At 44.9% G+C, this 24,803-nt stretch overlaps 1 protein-coding gene across 1 annotated transcript in view; it reads left to right on the top strand.

Annotated features, from left to right (window-relative positions):
- Positions 1-24,803, top strand: part of ADGRB1 (adhesion G protein-coupled receptor B1) — a 278,797-nt gene that overhangs the window by 217,915 nt on the left and 36,079 nt on the right. The window contains exons 20-24 of the mRNA XM_072851811.1: positions 1,804-1,906; positions 5,903-6,053; positions 10,328-10,397; positions 17,744-17,810; positions 22,526-22,611. Of these exons, the coding sequence (XP_072707912.1) occupies positions 1,804-1,906; positions 5,903-6,053; positions 10,328-10,397; positions 17,744-17,810; positions 22,526-22,611 (477 nt within the window). The remainder of the gene's footprint in view (positions 1-1,803; positions 1,907-5,902; positions 6,054-10,327; positions 10,398-17,743; positions 17,811-22,525; positions 22,612-24,803) is intronic.

Genomic DNA, 24,803 nt, shown 5'->3' with positions numbered 1-24,803 from the left:
AGGGGGGAAGAAGTCTGAAGACAGCTGGATTATCTTCCCTTACATTCACATACACACTATACTTATGGTCAACTCATTTCTTACCTTTTTTGACCAGAGGAGACTTTCGAAGTGCATGCTAATGCCAGTTGTATCATAGTGTTGCTACACAGATTTATTACAACTCATTGCCACCAGGACAGAGTCCAAATCTCCCTTTCTATCCCCTAGAAGTTGGTGACTGGACACTTGATGTTTTACTTCACAAAATCAAAGTATAGACAGATTGATGTCTTGGCACCCCCCAGCCACAAATGGAATAGGATTCAGGTGATGCACAACCTTGTATTGAGGCCAATGAAATGGGGAAATTTGGGATCAGATTGGCCATGAAAGGAACCAGAGGCTTGTTTTGCAGGCAGTCAACCCAGTTTCTAGCTCAGCTGGAAGCCTAAATTTTATAATCTGTTCTGGGGTTGGGTGAGTTTCAGGGAGAACTACCTATAAACCAGATTTCCAACAAAGTGTAAGTTCAGGCTACTTTGCATTTGTGACTTTTTGTATCCAGGAAGGCATATCCTCAACCTTCATGTTTGTCTGAAGGTAAAACTCAGAGGGAAGTTAAAATCAAAGTTTTGCAGCCTTCAGCAGGTCTAAAGCACAGATTTACCCTTGGCAGAACACACGTGTGCTGTAAACTTGTCCTGCCCACCTAGTCAGAAACTTAAAACTCTGCAGCCAAAGCATGACCAACTTCTGCTAAAATTAGTTAATGAAATTAAAATTCCCAGAATAAATAGTTGCCGTGCTGGAATATAGGAAATAATCCTGCATTAGCCTCCAGGGGTGAGCTGGTTGATTAATATCTGTTTCTAATTTCTATAAGCATCAGCGTCTACTCTCACTCATCTGGTATTCAGGCAGGGCACTTGCCGAATCATTGAGGTTATTCACATGTATGAGTGTTGGTATGGTCAAGTCCTGAGTCAATCCTTGAGGACTTGCACTTTTGCAATTCCCTTGAAGGCATAAAAGTGCCTTCAAAGAAATTTTCCTCCGTAGCCAGTGGTTTGAATTAATTGTTGTGCGCATACCTCAGCAGCAAGTTGGTGCTGTGCTGCACATTGCAAATCAGAAATGACAAATAGCTTGCTCCTGCAAGGTGCTGACGGCAACAGCTTCCTAACTTGGATCACTAATGTCCCAGACTCACAGCTGCAGTTATGTAGTTGGCCTAGTTTTGAGAAGTGTTAAACCTCTCCGTCTGAGGGGGGGGGGGCCACAAATACTTCTCACTTCAGGGCGGGTTGTTAGGTTAAACAAAGGGGAATGCTGAATCACAAACACTTTGTTGTGAAGGTGCATGCATTCATAATCTGCTTTCATTGCCAGCATGCCTGTGGCTCTTCTTATTTGGGAATCTTTCCATGTGTTGCCTGTATGTTTTCTTTTAAGCTCCTTTTCAAGTCCCCTTTCAATTAAGCAGAGCTGAAGAAGACTTGCAGCACTCGACTGTTTTAGGAGCGGCTCAGACTAGGGACCAGGCTGGCCCCTAGTTTGTTGACTCATGCTCATAACTCCAGCATTGATGGGGGAGGAGTGAGAGATCTGTGGGCTGAGCACTACACCCAAGCTTTTCCCCCTCCCTTTTCCCCTTGTTCTTGTCTGTTTAACATACAAGATCTGCAGGAAATGGGCAATCTCTTACCATGGCCTTTTGTAGGGCCTGGCCCAGTGCAACCTGCACCTGGTTGATGCTTTTCAGAGGTAACTTAATGAAGTTGTAACAGGGTGGATCTCCTTCCCCCTCTTCTCTTGCTGCAGGTATATTCGCTCAGAGCGCTCTGTCATTCTTATCAACTTCTGCCTATCCATCATCTCCTCCAATGCTCTCATCCTGATCGGACAGACCCAGACCCGGAATAAGGTAGGAGATCAGTTGGGCTTTGTTTGTTTGTTTGCTTTTCCCCTGATTTAGCACTGAAATGATCCAGTCAGGCAGCGCTTCCTCATTTTTCCTCCATCTGTTAATTAGCGACATGTCAAAGACACGACTAAATGGCAGATTTCAATTTTCTCTCTCGCTCTCTCTTTGATAATTTGTCAGCATCCTCGGGGCTTTGATTAAAACCAACGTGATATTTTTGAATATCTGCCTAGAGTAGCTGGCACATGGCACAGTGAAGAAACATGGTTATTTGCAAGGCTTTAACCATTTTATTTTCCAAAAATTACAAAGGAAGACAGATTGAGAAAAGGCTTTTAAAAAAAACCCAACATCTCAGTTTTACATTTATTTCTCCAGCAACTTTTATACTCCGAGCTTAAAGTGCCTGGCAGATGTTAACAAACACAGCCACAAACCCCACCTTTTTTTGAGGTAGGAAGCGTTGCCAGATGCGCTGTGCACACTGCCGAGCCGGGGGCTGCGAGGGACTCACTGCAGATCACCGTGTAATTTGAGCAGTAAAGGCAAGACGTAACATGGATTTTCAAGCCATGTGCACTGGTTGCACATACATGCCTTCCCACGTTACAGACCCAGCTGGAGAGGCATGTGTTGCCTGTATGACTTCTCTTCAGCTAAAGTACTTTCAGTTTCCCCATTGGTGTCTGGCATAACAAATCACTGCTCATCATTAGTATTTTCCTGTTGTACATTTTCCCGTCTTCCCAAGTGCTCCAACCATCCTAACTCCACTAAGCAGAAAAGTGAGGCAAGAAGTGTTCTCCACTACTCCTGCTGCCAAAGTTGCAATCAGAAGTCAAAATTTAGTTTTTAATTAACAGTAACCAGTGACTGGCCAGTTTTTTTGAGCATCTACTTTGGCAGCCAGAGCATGCTGTCACTTTTGGAAGCATTTCTGCAGAGAAGCCCCAGGGTTTAATGAATCACAGAGACTCATTTCTATGGAGGGCCCTTCGGGTTAGGGCTAGGTTATGTTTTAGGGAAAGCTTTACAGCTGCTTGAGTCATATGTGTGTCAAGGAGTGTGGAGAGATGCAGCCAGCCAGCTCTGCTCCTATTAAAAAAGTGTCCTTCAGAAATTAACGTTGCAAAGCAGAGTTTTCTTTCATGGCCAATATGGTTTTCTCAGGGCAAGAGGTGGAGAAAGGGTGAGCTAAGCTCTTGCTTTCCCTGGGTGCATTGTCTGCAACTCCAAGTGTGTGCTAGGAGCTTCTTTCCATAGAAAGAAACACTGAGAGATGCTCAACATGGCAAACCATGGCTGGACCTCCTCTTTGGTTAGTCTTCTTCACCCCAGGACAGGAGGTGGATGTCTTCACCCTCTCCCACCCCCCTCAGAGCACAGTTGTGAGCCCAGGTTTTCTCTCGTGCTTTTTCTCACATTACTCTGGGTGTTCACTGTCAGAGCTGTTAGTGGGGATTCAAAGCTCCCGGCTGCGATTGCATGAGGCAGATTAGCTCTTTGCACATACATATGCATGAAACACCATAAATAGAAAGGTTATTCTTGGATTTCCGCTCAGCCATCTAGTAAACAGTCTCTGGCAGGGAACAGAGAAGGAAAACTATACAGAGAAGAGACGAAGGAGTGTAAATTAGGAATTTATTCACATTCAATTATTGATAATGGAGTGTCTTAAAATGTTGGTGATTGATTTATAATTGCAGTTACTCTCGGAGAATTTCTACAGTATTAGTTTCCCTGGAAATGCCAACTTCTCCCTTGATTTCCATCCATGTAACCTCAAAGGCAAGACTACATGCCTGGATTTGCTAAGCTTTTTGAAGATGAAAGGCCTGGGAAAAGGCTAAAAAATTACAGTCAGCAATAACGTGATACAAAAGAAATGAATTCTGCATGAATTGGCCATATCTCAAAGGCATGGCTCCGTGCTGCAAGGAAAGAGATTTCTCCTCTTAAAGGAAAGCAAGGGCTAATGGCCTTGACAGACTGACAAGCTCTGCTAGATCTTTCTGCAGCAGCTTGGGACATCATATCCCTCTCCTTAGGCCTTAGTGGAGATTTTTTTTTCCTTACAAGGAAGGAAAAACCTGCAGCAGAGGTAGCAGAAGCAAATATGCGCCCGCCCATCAGCTGGCCAAGTTCACAGCCTGGTTTCAGTTGAGTCAATGGGTTTATACTGGCCCAGCTGAGATGTGCATATTTCTGTTGTGCTCCCGTCCTCTCTTCTCCTTCCCTTTCTATCAAAACTAGCTGATTGAGAAAAAATACCTAGAAAATGCATCTCTCTGACATAAAATTGGAAAGCAAAGTTTTTCTCTCCTGTTTACAAACTGCTAGCAAACTGGGCAGAACTGTGTTGGTGCAGATTAAAATCAAAATGGTAAAATGAACAGTGTCGTAGCTGATGTTGGCCAAAAAAAAGTTCTAAAATAACAGTCTCTTAAAATACATTCCAGAAAGCATCCTGTGTTTGTAGCTGTTTTATGTAGGTCTGTAAGCTGATGAATAGCAACCACCTTTTTAGATTTCTTTTAAAATATGAAAATTACTTGAAATTATCATATTGAGCTGTGTTATTTGTACTGAACTGTCATCCAGAATCCATTTACAGGCAGAATACCAAGGGTTTTGGTGTCAAATACAAATATGGAACAAAAAGACAGTTCCTGTCTCAAATAACACACAGTCTTACTTTTATTCACAACCTCTGATAACATCGGTTTGTGCCAGTGTATGGATTGGGAGCAATCTGATAAAATAATGATAAAAGACACTCCGTGCATGAAAGCTCTGTGTTAAAAGATGCTGGTGGATGAAAAAAGAGGAAGGTTCATTGACTGTAAACCCAAAGTCCATGTTTCTTGATATAACTCAAAGCAGATAAATTCTTCATTATAAACCTCTCCCTCCCCCTGCCCTGAATGCCTTAAACCATTTTTTTTTCATCCAGAGTCACTTTTAAAGTCTATTTGCTCTCCCTTCTCCTTGGGAGCCACTGGAGTTTCTTTCCATCATTTTCTTCTTGAGTACATTGATTCACGGTTTCCGACTCGCAGATGGTGGAAATTAAGCACAGCTCTGGCAGAGTTAAACAGAGCGGCACCAATTTGCACCAGTGAAAGATTTGGCCTTGCTGAGTTAAAAACAAAGACGAGCTTGTCAGCTTTCCAGTCCATCTCCCTGGCACTACAGGATTGTTCTTCATAATGCATTTGCTAGTACTTTCCCCAGTTTAATTTTAAATGGCTTAAGCTCCCTGAATTTCCCTTGAGAGATTTCCCCACCGAGTAGTAGAGCTCACCATTATGAAATTCCTTCTAATGTAGTTTCTTTTTTTTTTTCCCCCCCTTTTTTTTTCCTGTCTGCTAGTAGTTACATGCTCTTGGACAACTCTGCACCTCTCATGTTTGCAGTCCTTACCAGCCCCTGGCAGCCGTGGTTTCACCCAGCTCTCACGGCTTAACTCTTTCGCTCAGCAATCCTTTCCTGGCAGGGACACTGTCTAAATTGCCTTCCTCTGATTTCATTTCTGTGGCTCGGCTGCCAGTGACATGGTGCTTTGCAAACCTTTTAAGCTGAGATTAGTGCACAGTTTACTAACTGCTCCGTCCTCCCCAAAAGGATCGTGGCAATGTTTTTGATCATTTGGAAAATAAATATATCTTGCTGAAGCCAAGAAAGCACCAGGATGGGACGTGGGCTCAGACTTCAGCAAAAGTGTTAACCATTGGCTTATCTTAGAGCTCATGCTTAAGAGCAGCCGATTCCCATGCAGTACTTAAATTTGAAGCAAATGCTTTGGTCCTTTGCTAGGTCAAAGCTTGTGAGGGAGACTGCCTCCTCCTAAAATGTCTTTTCGTGTCCTGATCTTCATGACCTTGCCTTCCAGAGCCTGGTTTGGAAGCATCTCCCTGCACCTTCTGCTCTCCTACATGCTGGTCTCTCTGCCTGCTGCTCCTCTCACATGTCCTCCTTTCCTCCTCTCTCCAGGTGATATGCACACTGGTGGCGGCTTTCTTGCACTTCTTCTTCCTCTCCTCTTTCTGCTGGGTGCTGACCGAGGCTTGGCAGTCCTACATGGCCGTGACGGGCCGGTTACGGAACCGCATCATCCGCAAGCGCTTCTTGTGTCTTGGATGGGGTGAGGATCCTGGGTCTGCGGAGCAGCTCCCCCGGGGTGGGGGGGAAGTGCTGTCCCCCCTGCCCCCGGTATGCGGAGCAGAGAGGGTCCGGGCTACAGGAGGGACTGATGCTCTGCAGAAGGCTTGGCAGGGGGTGCTTGCAACCCTTTCGGGGCTGTCAAAAAGGGCTGAGATGGTTAAAAATAGCATGAGCAAAAGCCATAAGTCCTGCTGCTGCCTAGTGCACCCAAGGATCACACAAAATAGATGAGTCGAGAGGGGTTGAGTTTTCAAAGGGTGTGCTGGGGGTCGTTTCTCCTGAGTTTGGGTCTCTTTCTTGCTTTCTCCTTTTCTCTCTCTCACTGTCTCCTTCCATGTGCAACCCAGAGTGAAGCAAGCTCTGAAATCCCATCTCCATGGCAGCAGGGCCTTTCGTAGACAAATAAACTATGAATGAGACTGGTGCAGATGCTTGTAACTAATTTTTCTCCCTCTTCCTCTTCTGTATGTTTAATGTATTAGCCTTAAATGATGCATTCTGTAGTAGAAAACAAACACAAACCCATAACCTGGGCTTTCAAAGCAATAACAAGCGTGCGTTTGAAAGGAGCAACTGAACAAAAAGTTGCTTAAAAGCGAGCAGGCAAAAAAGAGAAAGGGAGGGAGAAAGCGTTGTGCGTTTGAGCTGTATGAGTCTCGTTTTACTACTGAAGTCAAGCATTTCACCCCAGGCACGATATTTCTGATGCTTATGAAGCGCCTTGATGTGATTTATTCTGACACATCAAGAGCCGTCCTCATTCCAGCACCTGCATCCCTTTAAGTTTTCACTCCTAGCTTTTGCTTACAAAGGAAAATAAATTGTAGTATTGAAATATAGTGTTTGTGTGCAGCAGGAGCGTAGCCACATACATGCAAAGCACAGGCTGCATGCGCCTGTGTGTGTTCATGCATATGTTTAGACACAAACATTCTGTGACTCAAGGAACATCAGGGATATCGAATGCAACAAACTAATAGCTTTTCTGGGTAATAAAAAGGGATTTTTCTGATTCTTAAAAGCTGGGACAGATGGGCGTGTTAGCCAAGGGAATTTTGGATGAGCGACATTCACATTTGTAGTCTGTACAGATTAAAAAAAACCACCCACCCTACATGTGTAGAAGCATAATTTGCACTGCTAGTAAAATGTAGTCATCTCTGAGCTAGGATGCACTGGCTGATAAATGATGCATAATAAGCATTTGGAATAGGTTAGGACAAGAAATGAAGAACACTCTCGCCTATTAAGGCAGCAAGGGAATTTCCGATATTTAGCATCCTGCTAGACTTCAGCTGTAGAGCTGGGATTAATGGCACTTCTAAGAGGGAAGAGGCCGAAAATATGTTTTAAAGAGCATAATCTGAAATAATTAGCACAATTCACTTTGTCATGGGCTTATTCTCCCCCTTTTCCCCCTTTGCGCATTAGCATTTCTCTAAGCCCTTGTTCTAAATGTCTTTGCCAAGTTCTCAGCTGCTGTCAGCTGTAACTCATTGAAGCTACAGTGGTTTTCATCAGCAGTGAAGTTTATTCCCTGTCTTTTTGTTCTCCTCTTGGTTATGCAACTTTGCCTTTCCAGAAAAGATTTTTTAGCAATTAAAATTTTTTAGTATTATTATTTAGAACAGACAGACAAACTGTTCCCTAGAAACAATTCAGACATCATATTTAGCCCCAGTAAAGAAGAAATAATTTTGTCAGTCTATTAATGACCATGTCATAGTTTCCACAACTGGATTTTTAATGCTGCCATAGCTCAGGCTCTGCGTGGGTCTTCAGTTAACTGTTCATAACAGTTATGGCTCTTGGTAGTTATTAGCAAACGACTTTTTCTAATGGGACATGATGAACACATGACCTGATTCTCCTCTGACCTGGCATTACAAAACTCTTCGAAACAGGTTTCCAATGCATTTATTTGGAATTGTGAATGTAAAATTCACTTTCCGCAAAAAGCCCCCAAAACCTTGCCAGTGACTACGTAGCATGAGTGACTGCCTAGAAGGCTGATACAAACCACACACAGTATATGGAACACACCACTTAGGAATAACTTTCTTTCAAATAATCAAAAAATAGATTAAAAGTTTTGATTTTTTTTTTTTTCAATCTAATCACATCTAACGTTATTAGACCATTAACAGCTCTCCCAAGGCAGAGGAGTAGAGCACCCCTCATTATGATCCTCTTTGACTTAGCTACCATGGCATAGCTACCACCTTCAGTAAATGCTTCTTATACACATCCATTTTCAGCACAAGCTGGGGCTCCTACCCAGGCTTGGTACGAGCCAGTCCCTGTAAGCTGACGAGTTCACAGCCTGAGTCTGTATTTCTGCATAATTATCACATCTAAGAGAAGCACTTTGCGAAGAACAAGGTGCTATTTTTGAAAGAGTCTTAGCCAACTTTTCTCTTTCACAGGGCCTCTTGCATCAAGCTATACTCCTGAAAAAGTCTTTTCACATCTGGTTTCTTGGTGTGCTTGCCATGGGATGCCATATTGATGGCATCGTAGTGAATACAGCACCCAGGATATATCCAGATGAGGTGTGAAGGAGGCTTAGCAAGAGGAGCAATAGTCATTTAAGAAAAAAAAAGAAAAGAAAAAAAGAGACATCTTTTAAACTAGCTGCCTGTTGGTTTTGGACTGATCAAATGTGAGCTGTGCTTGGAAATCTCATATGGGAAGAGAAACACTTTCCTTTATGATAACTCTCAAATACTGTGTATTCCAGCTAACTTGGCCTTATACCTCCCAGCTAGCTGCAGGCCCTCACTATTAACCAGTCGTGTGTTGATTTGTATTGCTGAGTGACCACCTTGCCAGCAGGGTTATTGTTTGGATGCTGTGTCTGCACATCCCTTCGATCTACAACGTCTTCCACAGTCACCTGCCATGACCTCTACAGCACACGAATTAGGGTCTTGTCAAGAAGCACTAATCCTAGCTGGCTACTGATCCTGCTAATTCTTAATGGGATTTGCCCATCTTTAGCATTGAGACAGCTCAATTCATCATGTCACAAGGAGGAGGGCTATAAAAAGCCACATGGAGACCTCCGTAGCTGAAGAACCAGATGTTACTAGCTGATACCCAGGCATTTCTTTAGGGAAAGGGGAGAGCTGGGCTGGGGCTAATGAACCAGAAAAGTACCCAATCTCCTCCGTAGATCCTTGAGCAGTTTATTGTGGCAGGGATAAGAAGGATCAGAAGACTATTAGCAAGTATAGTGTCTTTTGCTTGTTCTGATTGTGCCTAGGCATTCAAGGACCCAACAATTTCAGGACTTTTAATAAGTTTTAGACCAATAACCAGCAGGTTGCCCAATAACCAGCAGGTTTTCTTTATACTCCTCACTCTAATGTTATGGGAGCTTCTAGCAGTAAGATCAAGGCTGTAGCTTCATCCTCTTATGCACCTGAAATGACATCCCATGCTGGCACCGTTAGCTCATGACGCTCTGAAGATAAATTGTACTTTGTACATTGTGGCTTCCCAGCCACAGGCTAACTTGCTCATCCTTTGCAACACTCGTAATGAAGTGTGCCTCTCGAGGGCAGCTGGCTTTTCTTAGTTTATTCCCCTTTTGGACACAAAGAGGGAGCAGGTCTCTGGCAAGAGAAGAAGTATCCTGGTTTGCACAAAGAGCTGATGTTCTGATGCTCTTTTCTATTGTTCTTCAGAGGGACCTGCTCTATTATAGATCATGGCCCAGCACTTAGGGGACTTTTTGGGATAGGAGGAACTCAGTTTGCATTTCCTTTTCTGTCTCATTTGGGGTGACCTTTGAACCTATGTTGTTCATCATACATTATGTTAAGGGCAAACATAGCCCGTAATCTCCTCCTTGCTAGCTTCTTTGAGTTGGGTTGTGGATGAATATTCCATCTTCAGGAGACACCTTTATATATTCCTGGCTGGCCTGTGTACCTAAGGATAAAATAAATATATTTTATGCATCTGCATGTACTGTCAGTCCTCATACAACTGCTGAGACCACAGCAGGATATGAGCTGATTACAGCTGATGACATTTACTTCATTAGCAGAGGTAACAAGGGTTCATGCTTTTGGCTCCTGAATTCAGTCTAAATTCAGGAAGGTCCTGAATTCAGTCTCTGCCAAAGACCCAGGCTGGGACAGATGGTGCTAGAATAACACTGGGAAGAATGGGGTATATTATGTAATTGAGTGGGAGAAGAGCTGCACATATGCTTAAATGACCAATTTTCTCGTTTCATTTCCGTAGGGCTCCCCGCCTTGGTGGTTGCCATTTCCGTGGGATTTACTAAAGCCAAGGGGTACGGCACCGTGAACTAGTGAGTAAAGGAGCTCTTCTTCCTTTTTCTGCCTGTCTCACTCTCTATCCTTTTTGTCAAAATCCAGTCACTGACCCACAGGAGCCAGGGTAGGAGATAAATTCTGGTGTGCTGCCCATGGCAGAGGGAAGCAGGGATGATGGGAGAGGAAGGAGCCATCCTGCCTCCATGCCTCCTCAAGCCATCAGCTGGCCGAGGTGGATTGTGTATTCCTTTAAAAACAAGTTCATAAGGACTAGTTAGATTTAACTGTTGCATATATGACACCACTTTGATCTAAGTACCTCCTACTTTGAGATCTTTTTAATTTATTTTTTAGGGTGAAATGTGGACTATTTAAAGTTTAGGATGTTTAAAAAGTAAAAATAGCTTTTGGGTTTATCTGTTTAATGGTTTGCGTGATTGGTCCCAGGTTTTCAAAATAGCTCGGCTCAGTTTTTGGCACCAGAATGAGCATGAGTTTTTCAAACCAAGGTTTTGAAAGCAATCTGAATTTGCCTGTTTTCCGAATTCCATAGGATTTGCCTTTAGGAAACTTTTATTTGCACGTAATGGGGGAAGGAAGGCAGGGTAGAAGTAATGGAACAAGACTGTGCAGAGGTAAAAAATACATTAAGGCAAGACTGAAATCACTCAGAGCTGAGCATTAAAACTTAAACAAAGAAAAGAAACACACACACACAAAAGAAATACAACTTAAAAAAAAAAAAAAGAAAAAGAAAGTGTTATTTTTTCACTGTGTTGTGAAAAAGATAGCTTAGAAATTTTATGCATAGTGGCAGCCAAAGGATAATATTTTATGTAGCAATAAATCAGGCCCTTCCCTACTGCAACTCATCATTATCCAGAGCCTTCCTGGCCAGTAGTTTGCATCCCACGTGAACAATGTTTAAGACAAAAGCTGAAGATGTGTCCAGCAACAGATGAGGGTTCGATAGGCCCACTGAGAAAATGTCATGTGGAATCCCTGCTCTTTCTCAGTTCCCACCATATTCTGCACATCCACAACCAAATGGTCCAGGGTTTGCATTTTGATTGCAGGAGAGTATTAAAACAGCACAGCAGCATTCTCCATTTGCTTTGCAGTCTAAATTACTGCAGTCTAAATTACTGTACAATACAGAGGGCTCAGGAAGGCGGGTTTGTCAAATGCAAATCCATAGATACTGTTTCTGAAGCCTGTGCTGGCATCAGGATGCATTGGCTGTACCTGTCCTGACTTGCCTGCCCCAGCTCAGGTGACTTGGCTTCGATGTGTCCTGGTGGAGAGGGATCCAGTGCTTGTTGTATGACTCAGAAGAAGACAACACACAGGCTGGCTTTCAGAAGTGCCACCGAGATTCCAAATGCTCTTTAGCTTTTCTATGGGTCTGCTGTTTCTGGCACTTTACTCCATGCAAGGCCATGAGAACAATTCATAATGAACAAGCATCAGAGGAATGGGAAAGAGGTCCTAAATATTTCTGCTTCCTTTTCTGTTTATAGACTGGTGGGAATTGGTGCAAAAAGCTTGGTAGCTTCTTCCCTATTAATGCTTAAGGGCCACCGCAGAGTTTTGTGGTCAATGTTGACCACACAAAAGAACCTGGGCAGGGAAGGGAGGAACGTGCAGGAAAGCAGACCCTATTTCACTGCCCTGGACCACTGTGTGCCAACATCTTCCCGCCCCAGAGCAAAGCCTTCCCAGACTGCAGCCAAAAGGGTGTCAGCCATGACAAAACCTTCTGGACTCCTGCTTTGCTCTCAGATTGGCACACCAGCGAGGCGGCCAACAGGCTGCACTGACTTTCCATCGTTCCCAGGGGATGCTTAACCACACCAGCTCTCCTCCTTTTGCTGCTAATCCTCTGACTCCTTTCAGCCCTAAAGACTGTCGCTCCATGCATCCAAGGGCTGGATGCTGCCTGTCTCCCTGCCTGGCAGGCAGGCTGGCTGCCTAGGGGATGGCAGGGGATCCTGTGCTCCCAGCAGGAGCTGCAGCCCAAGTGACACCGTTTCCTATCTCTGCTGTCAGGGTGCCTGTCACCAAAATAGCAGGGGACCTTCGCACTCCAGCAAGTCCAGTTTGGTCCTCTTCATCCTCTTCCATGCTGCAGTCCAGTGTGTGGTAAAGCTGGTGAGTCCCAGCAAAGCTGTGAGAGGAGCAACCGTTCCTCTCAACCACAGAGAGCCCATCAGACATTCCTAATGCTGCCATCTTCTTGTAATTCCTGCTGTTGGCTTTACTGAGAGCCAGAGCTAAACAGAGCTAATCTGGAGTCACACACTCAAGCCAGCATCTCTGCCCCAAGCAGCATGGATGTCTCCATGGGCACTGTTTAAGTAGTCCCTGCCCTACCTCCATGCAGCGAGGGGCAAGTGGGTGCACACTGCTGCAACCAGGCGGATGGCGTGGTGGATTCATGAGCCATGATGCTTAGCATAAAATGGTTCTGAGCATCACTGTAAAGAGAGTTACATTTGCACATTGTTGCATTTTAAAATGTGAAGCAAATATTCATGTGGAGCAACCAAGGCAGGGTGCCCCGACAGACTGCAGTGCATTCACACTTATCCCTGTTTTCCTGCTCGAAAGGCATAAAAGCTTTCTTACATTTATGTGTGGGGAGGCCCTTGGTTTTACCTCTCCTCTAGAGCAAAGTTAACATTACATAGCAGTAATTTCAGAGCTGAACTCCAAAACTTGAGGTTGTTGAGAGCTAGATTTAACACTGATGCTAAAGGCATATAAACAGAACACAGACTTGGTTTGAAGCTTGTCCCAGGATGTTTGTTGGTTTCTGGCAATTGCAGAAACATGTGAGGTAGTTGCAAAGCTTGGAGCTAGAGCTCAGGAGCTGTTTTAGCTTTGTCTCTGGTTAGTATAGGGCATGCACAGGGCATTTCAAATGGACATTGGCAGACTTTCAAGGCACGAAGTTTCCATCTTGCAGAAGGAAGGAAAGACATTAGCCACAACATATCCCTCCCTGTGAAGCAGTGGACAAGAGCTGACATGATAAACCACAAAGGACTTCACCGTGTCTTTCAAAGCTTCTTCCAACCCTGCAATTTCTGGATCCTAAGAGCAGTGCATTAGCACCCGTTGGTTTTCTTATGAAGATGGGCATTAAGACAAAGCAGGGCTCTGATGTTTAGCTGAGCACAGAATCTGACACTCAATGTCAGTTTTTTTCTCATCCCACTCACAGTGGTAAAAAACCCCTGACATCCATCTATGGGATGGTCATGAGAGCATTTTGGGGACAGCTGCAACTGTTGAAGGCATTGCAGCTCTAATCTTGGTGTGGCAGACTGCCAGGACAAAGCTGGTGGAAGGGACAGTGTGTGAAATCCATAATGTGGCTCTGTGTCACAATGACTGAAACTGTTCATCTGCAGGGTACACCAAGGTGGCCAGGTGCCATGGAGCAAGTTAAGGGAGGAACCTCCAACAGGGTGGTCTACTTGGGCCCTAAGCAAGATTTCACCCACCTTTGTCCTGTCTTTTGTTTGTACATGGGATGAGGCTATTCTGTAACGATAAAAACACAACTGAGCAGCATTATGGAGGCCTGTCCTATCAAGATGTGGTAGCAGTCAAAGGGTTGGCCATGTCTCCAAGCTGTACTGCAGAGAGATCAGAGACAGTGCTAAGTGTGGGAAGATTGTAGATAATATTTACCCTTTAGCTGGCCAGACAGGGCCAGACTTACTGAGTGGTAAGATGAGAAGGGAGAGAGAGGTTCAGATTAAAAATTGAATATGTACTGCAGGATTTGGACTGTGTCTCTGTTGTTTTCTGAGTGGCGATTCCCCAGCAGCCATTCACTCAGAGGCCTTTATTGCTCAGGACACTTCTGGAGTGCTATGAACTCTCCATCTACAATGAGGAGAGGAGGACACAAGGGGATTTTTCCTTTTTCTTATCTGAACAGCATTTGAAAGGAGATTTTGCCGTTGTTTGGAGAGCTGCTGGGGTAGGGTACAGGCTGTACTTCCAGCTTCAAAGAAAGTCTTAGAGATAATGGAGGTCTAGAGGACCTGCCACTGCTCACCTCCTTGTATTAGGCTGAATGCCTGAATAATAACTCTCCTTTTAGCTGGTACTCCAGGGATTGACTCTGGACCTCTAAAGCTTGACAAACTGCCTCCTAAAGCTTGAACTGAGTAATTGAGGTTGTGCTACTGGTAGCTGGGAACTCATATCCTTCCCCACAAGAGAGCCCACAAAAAGTTTTCTGAGAGCAGTGCCAGGACACAGCAAATTTCCAGGGGTCCTTGTGTGCCATTGCATCAGGGCTTCTGCCACCCACAGGTATCTCAGCAGCTGCTATATTAGTCTCTAAATTAACACTGGTGGGACAGCCCTGATTCCCAGCTGTAGTCTTAGTTATACAAATACGTTGGCTGTTGCATTGGGGCTGCTTAATTTTTGCACACGATCGAGGCGAGACCTGTTGCTGGCAGAGCTGTATGGTGTAGTCAAGAAGGTCTCTGTAGAAGTCAGCTCTTCGCAGGACCAAGACAAAAGCCATCCATCTCACATCTTTGATGTGGCAGATTCACAAAAGGATCAGATGTTTTGCAAAGAGGTCTTTCACATTGAACACAAGAGCTGCTGTCAGTCTGGGAAGCACTGCTTAGAAATAGTAGTCTGGAGCTGCTGAGCATTGTTAAACCATTCACTTCCTTCCAGTGGTGATTTTATTTAAGAGATCTGTGAAGAGATCCCTTGGCAAGTACTGGGGAACCTCTTAGCGCAATGCAAATATTTCTGTGCCTTGTAGGCACAAGGCTAAAAGCATCTCCACTAGATTAATATATTGCTGGAGTTTGCTGTCAGTTCCCCTTCTCGGATATCACTTCACCCTTTCCCTTCCCTTGCTGTCAGCCACCACCTCTGACAGCCTTGGAAATGCTTTGATTAAGACTATGGCACGGAGGTCAGGCAGTCAGAAGGGATAAGGACCAGCGCTTGGTGATGTGTGAACTCGCCTACAGAAAGCCTGATGCTCAGAGGGGAAGAGGGGCTGCCAGGGACCTGACATGAACAAGAGCCCTCGTTGCACCAAGTCCTCATTGCTAATTGGAGTGCAGGACTGTCAGCTCCTTTCTTTGGCTGAGCTGTCAGTTGGAAGAGACCCTGGGAAAAATGGTCTCAAAATTAGGATGGAGCACTGGAGAAAAAGGTCTGAGCAAGGACTGGGATTTGGGAGCCCTCCTGGTTCCCCCTGTCCTCTCCTTGCATTTGGGGAGACCTCCAGTTATTGCAGCCCTCCAAAGCTTCATTCTTACTCCCTCCCTCCCCAGCTGATTATTCATTTTGTTATTACAGCGGCTCAGACAGTTTGTGACAGAGCAACTTGCTATCAGGAAGAAATCAGAATTGATTAAATTAACACATTACAGGTTTAATTTAGAAATAAACAAGATGCAGGCCTCAGAGAAAAACAGAATGTCCTGCTTTCAATTTTCCATTTGAAATACTTTTTCTTTTCCCAAATGTTCTGTGTTTTGGGGCAAAAAAATAACATTTTTTGCAAGTCAGAATTGATACAAAAACATACGAGGCTGATCAACAAAATTGAAATGTTTCCAGGAAGGCTTTGTTTCCTGGGAGACTCTGAAAGGCAGCATCAGTTTGCTTCTGATGCAGAATGAAACCATATTGCTGAGAGTACAAGCACGTAACTGAATTACTGCAGGGTTAGCTGGGTTAAGAGCTTTGAGAAAGTCCTTGCTCCATTGTGGTTGCCTGCTCTTATCCTGTGGTAAATGCACGGCAGTTTACTGCTGAAACAGGATTACTTCATTGCACATTTTCTCCAGGGTACCGCGATGTCAAAGCATGCAAACTTTCCGTGGGGTGGCTGACACAGTGTAAATTTGCATCCTCTCTTGCCCTGAAGTACCTAGTTTACGTGTCCATGCTCTGAATTGCTGGATTCTCCACAAAATGGAAATTTCAGCTCCAGTGCTGCTGCAACTGTTCATGAATGTCACAGAGTCACAGACAGGTTTAGGTGGGAAGGGATTTCTGGAGGTCATCTGGTCCAACCACCCTGCTGCTCAAGCAGGGTCACCTAGGATCATGGCTGCGCAGGATCATGCCCAGACTGCTTTTGAATGTCTCCAAGGATGGAGACTCCACAACCCGTCTGCTCATCCTTTGCCAGTGCTTGGTCACTCTCACAGTGAAAAAGTGTTTCCTTCCTGACTTTACGGTCAAATCTGAAAATCCCTGTTGGCTATCCAGACACCCTGTGATGCTCAGCTCTGAGGATAGGAGTGGGGTGAGATTTCCCCTGCCTCTCTTTGCTTGTTTTTTTACACCAAGTTTGTCAGTATGGGGATTTTCAGTGTGCAGTGAGATCTGCATGTGAATGTACAGTGCAGTAGGAGCTCTGTGGGGACACCTGGAGCATAATCATACTGTTTACATGAGCGATGGGATTCATCTCCCCAGTGATGTCTCCATCTGGGTTAGGTGCACTGCTTACTTGGATGGTGAAGATCTGGTCAAGGCAGTCAGTGGAATTCAGGATGTGATTCATCTGATTGAATGTAGATGACTCATCCTGGAATCTTTTGGTAGGATCTCTGCTGCCTAGAAATGTTATCAAGAGTGACTGGCTCTGTGGTAGGCACCAATAGGGCAGACATCAGCACTTAGTCAGAAAAGCCCCCTCAGTTTGTGTAGGCACCAGGCAGTTTAGGAGCCTAAATTCCACACGTGGTCAGTGGAGAAAGGAGAAGTCCTTCTCAGGTTACATCATATGAGGGAGAAGGAACAAGCTGGTTTCCAGAAGAGGCACCATGCATCTCACATCCAGCTCATTCCTTAAGAGCATCCACTTAAGGAGTGCTGTGAATTCCCACCTCGCTGCTGTGTTGTAAAATTTCCCCATGGCAGCAAGCTCAAAGGGAGGATCCAGGAGAAGAAATGTGCTGCACTCCTGGACCTGAGCCCCCGGCAGGCATAGTGGTTAGCAAATGAGAGAGGGACAATTTCCAATGTTTCTACTCTTTTGCCTGACTGAGTAGGATAAGAGCATCATCTTGCCAGCAAACTGATGCAACTGCTTCCAGGACCTGATCTGAAACAGAGCACTATCATTAATTTTGTATGCATTCCTCTGTCGACAATCAAATGCCATTCTGCAGGCAGACCCCCAGGCAAACAAGCCTTTATGCAAGTTCAGGAGAAATGGGAAGCAAAACTTGCTTGCTGTAAAGTCTGAGACTTTTTTGCCATGGGGTATCACCTCCCAAGATGAACTCTGCAGGCAAAGAGAAGAAGCAAACCTGTGCCTGTCAGTGATGCTAGCCACTGGGTAACTTTATTTTCTCTCTTCATTTTCCAGCTGCTGGCTGTCGTTAGAGGGAGGTCTTCTCTATGCCTTCGTGGGACCAGCGGCTGCTGTCGTTTTGGTATTTAAGCTTGGCTGAAAGCTTTTTTTTTTCCCCTCTTTCTCTTAAAGCACTTTCTTTGTTTTTTCAACCCAAGAATGCCCCTCTTTATTTCCACTCATTTTTTGAATACCTTTCTCCTTCAGGAATAAAGAGCAAAGTATTAGAAGCCAGCAATCTGGGATGGGTTTGATTCTGAAGTATAATATGCCTCAGTTCTCAGCCTTCCACCTCTGTCTTCTCTGGAGTCCCCTAGACATCTGATTAATGCTTTACCTTGGTTTTGCCCTATCTGGATGGAAGTGCAGGATGATGGTGGAAAACTCTGACATTAACTCTTTCAGAAACTGCTGTTACTGGTTGCTTTCAGAGCAGGCTATGCCTCCACAGCCAGGATTTATTCCTGGTGTGTCCTAGATGGCCAGTGCATGTGAGCACCTCTCTTGTTTGCAGGTGAAATGAAGGTCTTCAAATCAGTGCTGAGGGGGTCCTTTGTGACCCTAAAAATGTCATGCCTTCTTCTAGTTCAAAAAGAGATGGCATGGTTAAAGTGAACATTCCTAAACTCTGTCCCACCAGCTCATTCATGGTGGGAGTCTGTTCTACTGTCCCCTCACCCTTGGCTCCAAAACAGCACCAAAGCCAATCTTGGCCAGTTATTACTTGAGTTGAAGGTGTCACTCAAGAGATGACATACTTTCATCAAGCTTCCCTGCTGTTGAAGCCTCACTGGCCATGAGAAATCTTACTGTCAGGGTTCAAAGAATTTCAGAGCTGCTGGTCCTCTAGGAAATCCCTCCTGCAGCAATTTCAGATGGATTGAATGCCACATTTGAGCCCCCGCATGTAAGTGATAGTCTGCAGTTTCTCTCCAGCCCAGTCTTTTATCCAGTGGAGGAGCTGTATGTCCTCTAAGGCTCAAGTGCCCTGGAGGGTCCCACAGGAATGGCATTGTTGACACTCACAATTTCTTTTTCAGATCAGGCTTTTGTTTTGTGCAGTGCCTGGGGGGTTAACTGCGGCGAAGCAGGAGCGGGCTTACAGGAGAATAACTACACAAAAGCTCTTGCTGCCTCTATTCTCACTGCTGTCATTGCACATCAAACCACCTTGGTGCCATCGTTTCCTCATGATGACAAAGAGACAAGCCAGCAGTTGCCCTTCCTCTATTATAAGGCAATGCTTGTATCAGTTAGGGTCTTTCTTCAGCGTAGGGCTGTGTCACATAGTTGAGCCTTCAGATAGCAGTCAGCAAAGTCTGAGGATAAGCAGATGTTCATGCCAGCCAGTCATTAGATCTCTGTAGGCATGTGATAGTTGGATTTCCCTCAGTAATGTAGCTGATGGAGGTCAGGATCTTCTTTATAGCCAGGATAATTGACAGGAGCATTAAGTAGCTTAGTGCTTTCAGATGAACTAGCTCTTTGCCCCAACAACATAACAGCCAATAGCTCTGGCTCAGTGGCTTGAACGCTCAATAAACAGCAGTGATTAGGAGGGAGGGAGCTTTGGTAGTGCCCGGAGAAGGGGGAGTCAATTTGCTGCCTTAAGCCATCTTGGTTTTGTTGTGCCAACAACAAGGGAAGTAATCCTTCAGCTTCCCTTAGCATTTTTAAAGTGTGAGAAAAACAGATGAGCCTGCTTCCATTTGGCATCTCAGTTTTCACTCGCCATTGAAGCTGGAAATGGAGATGTCCTTACAGAGAGGTCAACACTTGCAAATGATGGTTCATACAGCTGATCTTAGGAAGTAGTGAATCGTCTCTGGGGGTGTCTGTCTCTATTCAGTACCCAGAGAAAGAGCCTACACACCTAGTTTAGACTACCTGACTCATTGCTGGCTAAAGTGAGAAGTGAATGCTGCCCAAGTTGGTATATATACTGAGGAGCTTGGGGAAGGAGAAGGAGAAGCAGCATTGAAAGCCTTTTTATAAATAAGAACCTGGGAAAGAGATAAACTCACTAAGTTGCCCAAATTCACACTGTGACTTTTAGCAGAGCCAGAAGTTGAACACATAGTTCTCAAGCATACACTGTCCGCAAGACTGGACAGCTGTCTGTTCTCTGTGTACTTTGTGCTGATTTCAAGTTGACCATGTCAGCAATGGAAGGACAGTCCACCTTGCTCAACATAAGGACAGTCAGGCTCTTGCAGGGCTGTACAGGGGATATGCAGCTGTGCTGCTCCCAGGGCAGGTTTGCTCCAGAGACAATACAGCTGCTGTTGTGCAGGGGTGCACAGACCAAGGTGGAACTTGGCTCTGTGCCTGAGCTCTTTCTCACCTAAAACTCTAATGTGTATGATATACAGATGTCCAAGTGACTTTGCACACAGCTGACTTGTCTATAGCTGGGCTTGTTACCTCGGCCTTAGCCCCAGCCAGGCTAGACTTGTGCTCACTCCTCCCAAGCCGTTCAAGCATCTCTGTACTGCAGTTCTATCAACATGATTATTCTATTACCTGTAGTAACCGTCTTCCTCCACACCCTGCCTTATTATTCTCCACATTGGAAAAAGGCCTTTGGCTTGGAGAATATCTTTACCCAAAATAATATTCTTAAGATGGTTGGCCTGCAGCTTCAGCAATATTTGCAAATTGCAGTCAGTCCACTAACACTGAACAGCTGCAAAGATTTGACCTTTAGTCTTAAAAATCCTAGCAACCTGAAATGCAGAGCTGTTTTACTCACCTAGCTCAGGTGAAGCAGCCTGGTGATAATTGCGTGCAGGTTGAAGGCAATGGGTTACTGCAGGGAGAGGCTCATGGCATGGTGAAGTCAGGACAGAGAGTAATCAGTCATCAGGTACTGGTTATCTCAAGGGCTGAATCTCAGATTTGTGTCTTTGCTTCTGGATAGCATCCCAGAGATAAGGAAGTAAAGCTACATTGCATGTTATTAAGAGCGGCTGTGTTTAGAAGCATGTCCATGTTATATCCCTGACTTTGTAAAGAAACAGAGCTGGGATCAGAGCAGGATGTTGATCATGATGATCAATGTACTGGATAAAATAGCTTTTATTTATTAAAACAATTGCAGAGCTGCAATTGCAGAGCTGCACTTTGTCATCTCCCCAGCTATATATGAATGAGGACACACACTGTGTTGTGGCCAGCCCCAGGAGCAATCCAGTCTGCCACACTTCAACCCCATCTTTCCTACTGCCTTGCTGCACCTTAAAGAAGTCTCTCTTGCACTCACCAGCTCCAGCCCAGTGAAGAAGGATCAGTGAATTGAAAGTGCTCTCTCTCCAAGCACATAACTAGGGTTTGATTTCCTGCTGATCCTTGGCTGAGTTACTGTGTCTGACTTGCCAGTGTTGTTTCTCTAAAACAATACCATGGTGAGCTCTAGAAATGGACTCGCAGCTGTGGAAAGTAGTTGACTGACCCAGCAGCTGATGCAAAAGAAAATAACTGCTATTTGTGAGATCTTCCATTTATTCCCAGCTGTGGCCTCCACATCAGTGAGCTGGGTCATGTCCTGCTGAAACCAGCGATCCAAACTCAGAAAGATTGCTCATTCTTGAGGATGATTTAGGCAATTAGATGGAGGCTTGGTGTGAGCAGACATCTCCCTTCCTTTGGGCTAGATGTTGTACTAGGTGTCTCTTAGGACCACCTCTCGAGGGTCTGTTAAAGTCACCAAGGCTCTCGGCTAACATGTAATGTTGCACATCTCTGAATTTGGCCTTAAACATTTCCTTGCAATCCCCACATGCAAAAGAGCATCTAGCACATCGTTCTACCAACACCAGATGTTTCACTGACAGCAAAACGAGGAGAATGTCACTTTTTTCCACCATCAGTGCTGTGCCTCCATGAAGAGGGTGGTGCTCATGTGTCACTAATGTGTTCACATTCAGAGGTTGCTGAGGTTTGGATGAGGTTTGTAAAACAGATGCAGCTGGCAGCAGTGAATGTAGTCAGAAAGGCATAGTGAAGAGTTTAGGATCACTTTGCAAGACCTCAGTTCTGTACAGCCTGTATTTCACTGTGAATATTTATACCTGCTTGATACAGACATCCATGCTCTCACCCTAACAAAGCAGACCAAAGGACTGCATATGCAGTTGTCCTGCCCACTGATTTTTTTGGAAATGACTAGATGGCTAATCTATGTGCTGTGCCATCTGCAATATCTCTGAAGACATTCCACCATAGTAGCTGATGTTTCTACTTGCTCCAGTGCCCCTCCACCTCTTCCTTTGAGAGCAGCGGTGCTGGTTCACTGAGCAAGAGCTATGACAAGCTCTCTGCACTGCCCCTCCCCTTCCTCTTAATGCTGCTGCTTTGGCAGCACAGACTCCAGAAGGCACTTTTGAAAGTAGCCACTGCTACTCCCCCATATTGGCCACTTTCTATTTGTATTACCCTGAAAAATTGTTCTTCTGCCTGGAGTTTGCCTTGCTAGATCTCAAGCATGCATCAGGCTTCAAACAGCCCTGCAGCAATCTGAGCACTTTACAGTCTTGTCCTGGTTCATGGACACCTCTCCGATCTGCTGCCAGCTGCATTCTGCTCTCCTGAACTTACTGATGCATGGCCAGGGGAGGTAGGAAAGGGTGGAGAGGGGACAGAAGGGGTGGTGGCCTGCAGAAGTGTGACCATGCTACCTGGCTTCAGGAGAAATGGGAAGGACTTAGCTTGCCAAATGTTGGGTTTTTTCCTTCTGTGCTACCACGTTTGACCTGACCCAGTTGAGAACAAAATTGTGTGTTGTTTCTCTTTCGACAGGTGAACATGGTTATTGGCATTCTGGTTTTTAACAAACTTGTATCCAAAGATGGAATAACAGATAAGAAACTGAAGGAACGGGCAGGGTATGCCTTATCAATACATCTAAGTAAAGAATGAAAAAAACAAAACCACCCAAGGTTGTGATCAATAACCAGGCAAGGAATGCAAAGAGAGATTGGAGATGCAAACAAAAAGCAAAAGCAGATTTAAACAAAATGAAAGGAAAAAAAGACCCAGTTGGTTTAATCACTCTGCCTTGTCATTCAGTACAGCAGAGACAAATGATCCAAGAAGTAGCACTGTGTTACTACGGAGGAAGGTTAGAAGTTCATCTCTTTGTTAAAATGGCTCCAGCCCAGGCTGATGTATCCTCCCAAAGATTCGGGAGAGCAAAATGACTCTTCTCACTAATTCTTAGAGAGAGCAGCTGGATCAGAGAGGGACTCATCATTGCTGAGCGTGGCACATGGCATGGGCTGTGTAACAAAGACGGCATGTCTAATGGCTGGCAGGTGGCTGAGGGACAGCAAAGGTATGTGATACTTTTAAGGAAAAGGTCTTTGGAGATCTGGCAGTGAACAGATTAGTAGATGGATGGATGTGTAAAGAGGAGGACTGGTAAGCAAAGATACCTCTTCTGCAAGAAAAATTTCTGATGCCACCTGAGGTTCTTTATCTTCTCCACAGCCACCACCCCAACCTCCATCCTTGAAGCCTGGGGCTTGTGTTACCTGGTTTTCTTTGTAGCATAAATTGAAGAGCTGACTCCACAGTTCTTATCACCCTTGTCTCACTAGGGGTTGGCTGGGGCAGCAGCTACCATGCAGGGCTCTCTATTGGGTTACTTTCAAACTCTGTTGACAATGGCTATTTTGTCATTGGCTCCAGCAGGATGAGTCCCCCCTTCATCTTCATTTCTAGAAACGAGTCTGTAACCTGCTCAGACTTTATCCCTGAGCTATGCCATGCTCCAAGCAAAGGACAGAAACTGCAGCTGACACTCTGAGTCAAATCAAATGCACAGGTCAGCCTGGCTGCTGATATTAGTATGTTATTTTCCACTGCCTTACTTGGCTTGCTGTTGCAGTCAGAGAAACTATCTCCTTACCTGCTGCTAGGAAAGATAGGGTTGTGTGTTCTCACTTGTCCATTGATGGCATTTGATTTATCACTGTGGATAATGATCATATTCTTGAAGGAAGACGAAGAGACAAGGAGAGCAAGAGGTGTTCTTGTGCCTCTGCACCATGGCTACTGGCAGAGCCTAAAACCTTAGGAGGCTGGTGGAGAAGATACAGGATATACCCCATCTATGAAACCTGAGGGAGTATGGGTACCTGTCGACTTGTATGCTGCACTCCTAGGCTTCACAGAGAGGGTAAGGTGCTTTATCCACTGTGGTGCTGCAAAAGCCTTCAGCCCTAAAATTGAGTCTCAGAGGGTAGAGGCAGAAAGTACAGACAACGTTCAATATTCCTGTCACTGCGCTATTGAGTAGTTCTGGTGGAAGTGGTTTTTAATTGAGTGATGGCAGCAAAACTGAGGGTAGAAGCAAGCTCTTATCCAGTGAGGGGAGAAACACGAGAACCTGTTAAGGTTCATGTTTTATCAGCAGTGTTGACATGGCCAAGTGGCGTGGTCCCTTGGTGCAGCAAAGAGGGGAATCTCGATGCCTGAGCAGTGCCATGGTCATGATAATAAGAAGAGACTTAAGCACGACTGGGTGATCCAAGGTATTGGTTGCTGCTGGGTTGAACAGGTATGCGAAGAAGTGACCTTGGTGCATTGCTTAAAGCAGCTGCTAACAAGCGAGTGCTTTATTCTGGATGATGCCTTCTTTACAAAGAGAGAACTCAAGAAAATACCCGAACTGCAGGCAGAGTCTGTAGCAAGATAATTGCACTTGAAAGTCAACGCTGAAATAAATGGTTTATTGGATTAGCAGAGCAGTGAGTTACTGTCTCTCAGTCTCTCCCTCTGTAATCTAAACTGCATACAGAATGACTTTAATACATAGCAGCTGGTTATTGATCACATTCATAGTTCTACTTTGAAAACAAAACCTACAAAGCAAAAAAAAAAAGTAATTTTTCTGATGTTCTTTGTTTTTTCTTTCTTTTCTCTTTTTCCCCCCTCTTTCGTGTCCGTGTGTGTGTGTGCAGCACTTTTAAGCCTTCTCTGTGCTCAATGATTTTGTTCTCCTTTTGAAGTGCACCCGCTGAGAGTGCGGAAGCACTTTTGAGAGCCTGGTGCCCCTTCCCTTTAGCTAGCCGCT

This window comes from Ciconia boyciana, chromosome 2, assembly GCF_034638445.1.
Source record: "Ciconia boyciana chromosome 2, ASM3463844v1, whole genome shotgun sequence".
In the NCBI taxonomy this organism is placed as follows: domain Eukaryota; kingdom Metazoa; phylum Chordata; class Aves; order Ciconiiformes; family Ciconiidae; genus Ciconia; species Ciconia boyciana.
The sequence above is the reverse complement of the archived record's forward strand: the minus strand, read 5'-3'. Positions and strand labels throughout refer to the sequence as shown.